This window comes from Oryctolagus cuniculus, chromosome 1 (genome assembly GCF_964237555.1).
Source record: "Oryctolagus cuniculus chromosome 1, mOryCun1.1, whole genome shotgun sequence".
Lineage (NCBI taxonomy): Eukaryota > Metazoa > Chordata > Mammalia > Lagomorpha > Leporidae > Oryctolagus > Oryctolagus cuniculus.
The window spans coordinates 57601210-57610912 of record NC_091432.1 but is presented as its reverse complement, the minus strand read 5'-3'; the positions used below and the strand labels follow the sequence as shown (position 1 = coordinate 57610912).

The 9703-nt window shown below is 49.8% G+C and overlaps 1 protein-coding gene across 12 annotated transcripts in view; it reads right to left on the bottom strand.

Moving 5' to 3' along the window:
• Positions 1-861: 861 nt before the first annotated feature.
• Positions 862-9703, bottom strand: part of TRIM66 (tripartite motif containing 66) — an 82851-nt gene continuing 74009 nt past the window's right edge. For all 12 annotated transcript variants that reach the window (XM_070073681.1, XM_017345225.3, XM_051824007.2 and 9 more), the window contains 3 exons: positions 9191-9343; positions 8555-8773; positions 862-6389 (listed from right to left, as the gene is read on the bottom strand). In XM_070073681.1, the coding sequence (XP_069929782.1) occupies positions 6330-6389; positions 8555-8773; positions 9191-9343 (432 nt within the window). In that variant the 3' untranslated portion in view covers positions 862-6329. The remainder of the gene's footprint in view (positions 6390-8554; positions 8774-9190; positions 9344-9703) is intronic.

Genomic DNA, 9703 nt, shown 5'->3' with positions numbered 1-9703 from the left:
TCCCAAGACCCCTGAGATGGGGAGTTCACCAAAAATAGGAAAAAGGGATTCAGGCTTTATGTAGCCCAATTGCATGACAAATATTCATTACAATGTTTTTGATCTACCATCTCCAAAATGGCTAGAACCACTGGTGTAGAGTGAGCAGAGGGTAACAAGGGACATTGTGAAACATTATCACGCAAAGGACAGTCTTGAAATGTTTAGCACCTGGAATTGATAGGCACTCTAAGATGCTTTTTCCCTAACTTCACCTCAGACTTGTTGCCTGCATTTTGAATAGGCTGTGTTCATGCAGTATGAATTAGAAGGCAGAGGGTGGGCAATGGAATAGTGTGGAGACTATGTCCCACATATGTCCCACATGTCCCACATCTGAGTACCTGGGTTTGATTCCTGGCTCTGGCTCCTGACTCCATCTTCCTGCTAATGTAGACCCTGGGAGGTGGCAGTGAGGGCCCAAGTAATTGGGTTCCTGCTACCACGTGGGAGACCTAGATTGAGTTTCCAGCTCCAAGATTTGGCATTGGCTCCATTCAGGTGTTATGAGCATTTGACTTATGAACCAGTGGATGGAAGCTCTCTATGTATTTCTCTCTCTGACTCTTTGCTTTTCAAATGAAATAAAAATTTACAAAGAATAAGGGGGAGGAAGAGAGGTGGAAGAGAATGAGGAAGACGGGGGGAGAAGGAGGAGAAAGAGGAAGAAGAAAGAAAAAGAAAGAGTTGAGTCTTTCTCAAGAAAGAAAGGCTAACCAGTATGTTCTTGCCCCCTTGTACTATTGATGTTGAAGTGCACGAGCAAGAAGTCCACACAGTAGGTTCAATTATCTTCACTGAAAAACACGCTGGGACACGCTGTTGGTAAAGAAAAGTGCTACTTTTATTTGTTCTTGAATGTGTAGGTCCTTTTAAAATCAGTGACACTTCCCCTTACAGTATTCCTCCCTCTTGTCCCTAACCACTTTGGATCCAATGGCTGCTTCCAGAGAAGGCTAGGAGAAACTCATCCTAGACATCCCAACAATGAGTACAGCTTGAGGGATGGGCATATGGCTCAAGAAGCCGAATGATCCGATGACGACTTGCCTTGAATCAGATCAGGTTAGCCCGTGGTTCCTTTTCCCTGCCCTGCTCAAGCCTCCCCTAGTTGTATTCCATCCTTAGAGTTCCCGGGTTCTTTGTGAGGCCTGAGCTCTGGGGCTAAAAGCGCAATGATCATCTTTTAAGCTGGAGAGCCTTTGAGATATCACTGTTCTCAGCCACCCAACTCCAGTTTTAGAGATGGGGAAACTGTACCCAAGGGTCACATAGCTCATCATCAAGTGTTCAGACTCTCAAATCAAGTGCCTCTGTTACACCTCCTTACCTCTAAGAAAGCAACCAGCATCTGCTGTCAACTGGAGCAAGCAGGTGGTAATGATCAGCACGGTGAGAAAGACTCAACTACAGGGAGTTATGCTGACCCCAGCGGGACCCAAGCACTTCCCAGTCTCCCTGCATCAGAATGGGATCAGCGGCAGACACCCACTAAGCCAGGAGTCCCCTCCTGGTCAACAACACTGAGACATGCGTGCAACATGTTTCACCACCACCCAGGCTCCTAACCACCATGGCAGATCCTAGCTGGTGTGGGATCATGGCGATCCATGGACCGCAAGTCTGATAATCCAGTTGACCAGATTGCAGCCTGGATGTTTTAAGACCGAAGCCATACTCGGGCTGATTTACATGAGACCTCCTGGCAAAGATGGCTAAAACCTGTCTCTGGGCTGTACCGGAGGAGGCAGGGAAGGGCTCACAGATGCGTCTTCCCTGCAGGAGCTCATAAACATGCTTGGCATGAGGACAACTGCGTCCAAGGAAAGGAAAGGACTCAAAGAAAATGAACTGGGAGAGCGGGAGGCAGCGATTCTGCCTGCCTCCCCAACTCCTCAGGAGGGGATACCAGACAGCACAGCCATGTCCTCGAGTCTAGGCTGCAAGGAAGGCTCAGCCTGTGTAACCAAGAAGTAAGAGGACCCAGAGACTTGTGTCACAAGAGTCAAGTGGAGAAGGTGTTTCATGGAGGGAGTGGAAGATGGCGTGAAATGCTATGCAGAGTTCAAGGCAGCTAAGGACTGAAAGGTATTCATTTGATTTGGCAACTGGATGTCACTGGTGACTTTTATGAAAGACCCTGTAGGCTAAAGAGTAACCAAGAAGAATCAATGAAAAAGATTTCTTTTATAAAGGAACTTGGCTGACAAAGAAATAGTATAGGGAGCAACAGACTCTAATGAGTTTCTTTTTTATTAATTATCATTGGGATAAGTGCTTGTTTGCAGGCTCTGTAGAGGTAACCAACACAGACAGAGGCTGACGGCCCCAGGAAGTGGGAGGAGTGGAACAAATGAGGGAGCAAAGTCTTGGAGGACATAGAACAGCATTCAAGACACGTGGAACTAAATAGGAACAAGAGTAAAGGGGACAAGGAGGGACATGGACAGATGTAAGGAAGGAGAAGCAGGGGGCAAGGACATTCTAGCTCTAGGGGCTGTCTTTTGTAAAGCAGACAAGGAGGCCAGTCATTTGCTGAGAGAAAAGATCAGGTACATGGATAGAAAAGAAGACCAACAAGTTAAAGAATTTCCAGTCAATACTGAGTACCCAAATGAGGCTGCCAGCCATGAATCTGTCATGCTCAGCAGCCCAGAGCAGGAAGCAAGAAATAGGGTGATGTGGAGAATGCAGCCAAAGCAGATGAGATGGTTTTGGATGCCAATAAAAATATCAGCGTGTGATTGGCCTTGGGTTTGTGCTGGGGAGAGAAGTCCAGGAGAAGGTTGAAAGACCAGAGAAGGGAGGCAGGGCTGAGGTCATGGAAATGGAATAAAGGAGCGGGGCAATTGCAGCAGCAGTGAGGGAGAGAGCAGGAGAAGAGGAGGAAGAGCAGGTATTGATCCAAGAACAAAGGCTCAGTTTAGGAGCTCAGAAGAGAAGACTGGACATGACCCCATGGAGTGAGAGAAGGAGCAAGAGCAGAGCGCCAGTACAAACTAGGAAGGGCCCAGGTCTTCAGAGCCAGGCAAAGACCTGTCGCCGGAAGTGCCCACCAGGGTTGGTGGCAGGGCCTGCTGTGGAATACAACCTATGGAGGGAGAGGCAACCAGAGGCAGGCAGGGTGTGTGGTCAGCAATTGCTAGAAGTCAGACAGGGCTGACCTAGCCACGTTCTGCAGAACACTGCTCTGCATGTTCTCCCTGCGTAGATTTTTACACTAAAATCTCCTTTGCGTCAACTGAAGCCACTCTACTGGTCTGTTTCTCAGCAAACCCAAGAAACAAATTTCTCTTCTAGGACTTCATGCTATACTACAAGAATCCAGAATTTACTGTATTGCTATTGCATGACTCTGTCAAAGACCAAAGGACTTGACTGATTCAAGATGGGAACATACTGAAAACAAGTCAAAAGCAGGATCAGCTCAAATACTAGCAAAGAGCCACTAAAGACCATCACTTGACTAGCAGGATTTTAAATTTCTACCAAGTCATGTTTTGTTTTCTTCATGCAAAAATAAAACAAAACCATGATCTGCAACATTGGTGCCAAGTATAGAGGAAAAGGCATGGAAAGGGCAGTGCCACAGGATAACCAGGGTTGGGGCAGTGTGGTGGGGGAAAAGGACACCTTGCCAACCCCCCACCCCCTCAGGAGCCTAAAAGGAGCCTCTCAGCATGCAAGGTCTCTATGAGGGGGAAGGAATATGTGACTCCATCACACTGCCAACATCCCTGGGCCAGCATCCTTGGATCCAGCAAGCAACGCCCAAGCTGGGAGCCACGCTTTTAACCAGGCATTTCTACTTCATACTTGTGGCCTCCAGTTGGGGAAGGATCTCCACCAAGTGTGAGCCTGTCACTACCTCACTGGCTGCCCAACACTGAGCATCAGGAAGCTCCTTTAGGAATGGTGGGAATGTGGGCCACACAAGGAAAGATGATCTGGGCAGGCATTAGTGAGGTAAGTACAGAGGAAGCCTTGCCAAGCCAACCAGAGAAACAAATGAGAAATTGAAAGAGAAATGGTCAGAGCCCAAACCAGAAAGTCAGTGTACTCCAAAGAACAGACTTGATCCAAAGCTTGCCTGACCAGTAGTTTGTTGAAGACTTATTTACCCCAAACTAGATAACAGGGTCACGGAAGCTCGTCTGCTTAGGAGAGCTCAGTGTAAACTGCTGAAAGAACAGTTTGATGGACACAGTTTGCTTTGAAATGAGGATAAACTCCCAGACTAGGCAGAGAAGGAAATGAGCAGTACCATCAACTCACAAGGAGAGAAGAAATGTGTTCTGATTAAAACATTGCTCCGGGCTGGCGTTGTGGTGTAGTGGGTAAAGCTGCTGTCTACAGAGCCGGCATCCCATATAGGCACTGTTTCCGGCTGCTCCACTTCTGGTCCAGCTCCCTATTAACGGCCTGGGTAAAGCAGTGGAAGACGGCCCAAGTGTTTGGGCACCTGACACCCACATGGAATACTTGGAAGAAGCTTCTGGTTCCTGACTTCAGCCGGGCCAGCCCTGGCCATTACGGCCATCTGGGGAATGAACCAGCAGATGGAAGATAGTTTCTCTCTCTCTCTCTCTCTCTCTCTCTCCCTCTCCCTCTCCCTCTCCCTCTCCCTCTCCCTCTCCCTCTTTCCTTCTCTCCCTCTCTCCCTCTCTCCCTCTCTCCCTCTCTCCCTGTCCCTCTCTTTCTGTAACTCTGACTTTAAAACAAATAATCTTTTTTAAAAATCATTCATTAACAAAGCCCTACAAACAAAAATTTCCTTATACTGCATTTCTTCACAAAAATAAAGCCATGATCTGAGACGCCCCCCCCCCCACCCTGAAATTAGCTAGGGCATAACAGGACCAGGGAGAGCTATCTCAAGTCCATGCCACTGAAATGCCAGGTCCACACAGTATCAGCAATGGGTTTCTTCTCAACCAAGCCCTTGCTTGGGAAGAGGCCTGACCCCCCCAGTATCTGTCCATTCCACAACCTCACCAACATCCTGCCTGGACCATAAAGTTCATTAGTGATACAGCCTGGAGCTCCTGTTTCCATGGCTTCCAGAACACCCCTCTCTGCATTCTAGGAGAACTAAGGTCCTGCTTCAGAACCACCAAAGGACACTGGCATCTTGTCTCTCAATTTTCCTCCTCCTCCACCTTAGCTATAATTTTATGCAGAAACGACTCCTTCTGGCTCCTGCTGGTCTCTGTGACCTTCTCAAATCTCCAACCAAAATGGGCTGCTGGGGAACGCTGCTTTTCCTGGGCTGGGGACAGCCAGAAGTAGGCTAGTCAGAGGACACACTTATGATCTTTGGCTCGGTGACCACGCAGAGGTTGAGAATTGGAATCTCTAAGCGGGAGGAGAGGCCCAGCAGGGTGAGCTGGTTGTGGGAAACTCTCCTTGCCCAGGGATCTCTGTGCCTACAGCAGACGATAGCTGCTTCACAGTTCTCCCAAACAAAATTCAGGATCCAGACCTCTGAATGGAGAGGATGAAGGGGTGGCCACTGACAATCACTTCTAGGAAGGCAGGTTCTGCGCCAAAGAAGTGCAATTAGCCCGGACTGGTGGTCCGGAGGGCAGATTCTGATGCTGCCACCTTCTAAGCCTGCAAGTGAAATCTGAGCTAGAAGCTGTAAGTGACCCAGCTCGGTCTAGAATGTCAGACCATCCAGAGCACTTTCACAGATACCACCTAAGTCATCGTAAATTACAAATACCCTGAAAACCGTTAGAATCCAAATAGGCACCAGTTGAGACCTATGGCCTCTAGAAGCCTCCATTATTCTGCCTGCAGCAGGTGCCTCCATCCTGACAGGACAAGCAAAGGCAAACAGTGACAGTCTTTGGCTGGGCTGGGCCAGGGATCATGGGTCTGCTGCATGTCCAAACCTCTCTCCCTTCTTTTACCCTATTCTGAGCCCGGGAAGAGCTCCAATATTTACATTGCTCCTGAGCCTTGGACACTGGAAGGTGAGAAGGGTCTGCTTTCCTCAGCACAAAGAATTCACCAAGGAATTCACAGTCTTGTCAACTAGATCCTCTACCTCCAATTCCTCTGGTGATAAGGAACACCTCCCTCTGTCCTGTTTATTACTGCATTCTTCTCTGTAGTGGATGCACTATGGCTCCCAAATAAATGCTGTAGATGCAAATGGCAAAGAAGAGCACTACACAGCTCAACAAGACTCATCTCACATCCACATTCCGAAGAGAGTAAGCTGAAGGATGGGGAGGAATGGTCAACAGGACGGGGTACCAGCTGCCAATGCTCAGGCTTCTTCCTCACACCTGGGAGATGCTGTTGGCCAGGCGGAAAGACATTTTCTTTGCTTTTTCATTCTCCTGAAAGGAAAAAAATGTTTTTGTAATTAGAATAGCTAACTATACAACTTGGTTACATAAAAAGGATGTCAAGATTGGCATCCTCCAGAGTCAAAATGTTTTTATTCTATTCCAGGAAAGCCACAACAAAACTCACAAAAGCCATTAACTATTGTGTGCTAAGTATCAGAAGTAGGTGGGGATGGCTGGTCAGACCTAAGCACTCAGGAGGCAGGCAATACATTGTAGAATTTAACAGCACTGAAGTGATGTTTCAGATCTACAGATAGGACCAGCCAAAAGGTCAAAGGTGCTCTCTCTGCAGTCATCAATACCTCTCCTTCCTGTCCTTCACCAAAGGGCTGAAAAAGATCCCTCCTGGGCGTGGTAAGGCCTAAATTTCAGCCACCTCTTGTGACACCTGCGTCCCCTATGAGAGTGTCAGTCAAGTCCCAGCTACTCCACTTCTGATTTGGTTTCTCACTAAAGAGTCCTAGGAGGCAGCAGATTACGCTCAAGCATGTGGACTCCTGCCACACATGTGGAAGTAGACCAGCCTTTCAAGTAAATGAAAATAACTAAGTAACTAAATAAATAAACCTTTTTTTTTTTTTTTTACAGGCAGAGTGGACAGTGAGAGAGAGAGACAGAGAGAAAGGTCTTCCTTTTGCCGTTGGTTCACCCTCCAATGGCCACTGCGGCTGGCGCGCTGTGGCCGGTGCACCACGCTGATCCGATGGCAGGAGCCAGGTGCTTATCCTGGTCTCCCATGCGGTGCAGGGCCCAAGGACTTGGGCCATCCTCCACTGCCTTCCCGGGCCACAGCAGAGAGCTGGCCTAGAAGAGGGGCAAACGGGACAGAATCTGGCACCCCAACCGGGACTAGAACCCAGTGTGCCGGTGCTGCAAGGCGGAGGATTAGCCTAGTGAGCCACGGTGCTGGCTCACCATTTTTTAAAGCTGTGTTTAGAGGCTGGTGCTGTGGCATAGCAGGTGAAAGCTGCCACCTGCAGCACTGGCATCCTATATGGGCTCTGGTTCAAGTCCTGGCTGCTCCACTTCCAATCCAGCTCCCTGATAATGGCCTTGGAAGTCAGCAAAAGATGGCCAAGGTTCTTGGGCCCCTTCACCCACATGGGAAACCTGGATGAAGCTCCTGGCTCCTGACTTCGGATCAGCCCAGCTCTGTCCATTGTGACCATTTGGGAGTGAACCAGTGGACAGAAGATGGATCTCTCAGTTTTCTGTTTTGGCCTGGGAAAGCAGTAGAAGATGGCCAAGTCCTTGGGCCCCTGCACCTGCATGGGAGACCCGAAAAAGCTCCTGGCTCCTGGCTTCAGATGTTGCAGCCATCTGGGGAGTGAATCATCAGATGGAAGACCTCTCTTTCTCTCTCTGCCTCTCCTTCTCTCTCTGTGTAACTCTGACTTTTAAATAAATAAATAAATCTTAAAAAAAAAAAAAAAAGAAGATGGATCTCCTTATCGCTCTCTTACTTTCTCTCTCTGTAACTCTGCCTTTCAAATAAATAAAATCTTTAAAGATTTATTTATTCATGCATTCATTCATTCAAAGGGCAGGGTGACATGGTGTGTGTGGGGGGACAGGGAGGATCCTCCATCTACTGATTCATACTGCAAATGGCCACACAACACCCAGGCTTGAGACAGGCTAAAGCCAGGAGCTAGGAACTCCATCTGGGTATCCCACATGGGTGATAGGGACCCAAGCACTTGGGCCATGACCTGCTGTTTTCCCAGGAACATTAGCAGGAAGGTGGCTGGAAGCAGAGCAGCTGGGACACAAATAAGCACTCCAATGTGGGATGCTGGCATCGCAAAGCCATGGCATAACTCACTACACCACCACACCAGCCTCAATAAAACATTTAAAAAAAAAATCCCTTCTTTCCTCCCTTAAACCCAAGTAGATATCAGGGATTAGCATCAGGTACTTCTCTTCTTATGGGCCCCACCATCTCAGTGTAGGAGATGCAAGTCAGGACACCTCATTTCTGACTCTAGTTCTGCTAATTTGCTGGGTGGTCTAGGCAGACCCCTGGCCTGTCCGTCCCATTCACATGTCAGTGATAACTAGAGTTGACAGGCCCTGTACTGCTCTGCACTTTCTGCTGGGTCACCTGTGCTGCTCACCCACCCACATGCTAGCTGCCAGCAACTCTTTACCATGTGTCGCCGTCGCCTCTTGGGCTGGATGCCCTCCTGCATGTAGGGGGGCCACGCAAAGCCCTGGGGAGTAGAGCAACCGCTCTCACTGGACACCTCCTCGGAGTCGGAGTCCTCCTGCCGTGGCTGGGCAAACCGTCTGTCTGGGTAGATTTCCTTCAGCCAGCCTTCAAAGAACACTTCCAGGCAGCGGCCGGCCTCGGCCACCTCGGAGTCAGGCTGAAGGAGAGGAGAACAGTGAAGGTCTGGATGTTCCCTCCAGCCCATCTCTTCCAGCTCCCTTAGGAGCTATACCAACAGCTAAGGGCCTGGCTGGCCCATGCTGCGGTCTCATCCTGAGGTAGCTGGAGCTGGACATTTCCTCCCAGGGCTCAGAGTTGTCAGTTTGGCAGTGGCTCCTGGAAGTGACCCTGACAGGCTGCCCCTAGTGTCCAGTCACCGGCACCTCCCTATTCCCCTCCTCAGTCCAGGCCAGGTCCCAAGTGTGGGAGTGAACTTTTAAACACGTGTCACAGGAGGCCCAGGAGTCTGTGCCCAGGATCAAACCTGACCCCCACCCCCACCCCGGCTCCTACCCAGCCATGATAGTCTAGGGGTCACAGGAGATGGGAGGGAGGGGAAACAGACACCACATACATAATTGAACTTAGCACAGTTCCAGAACATGAGGCGCACGTCTGACACCACCTCCTCGGGGGTGGTGTAGTGAGCGGGGTCCTTCTTTTGCAGCTTCCTCCGGATGATTGACAGGTCCATGGGCCGCTTGATAATCTGGTAGTAATGTCGGGCCTTGGGGGAGGAGAGAGAGAGAGAAAGGAGGCGAAGCAGGGAGGGAGAAGTGGAGGCGGGGAGATGGACAGGGAGTGGGCATGTAAGTGAAAGAACAGCAGAAGGAGAAGGATGAGGGCAGCGGGAAGAAAAGCCCAGAGAAAGAAGACAAGGAGAAAGGGGAAAGGAGGGCTGTGTCCTGTGCCGCTTGTCACGTCGGCTGCGGTGGCAGCTGCGGAGGGGAGGCTGGAGTGTCCCCGGGGTCCCCTGGAGCACCCACAATTAACACTGCCAAGACTGCCAGTGGCCCTGCTCTGAGCCCACCCTGGGTACCGCCCTCTCCTGCCCCTTATCCCTGAGCAGCAGGTGGAAAGAGGGAGG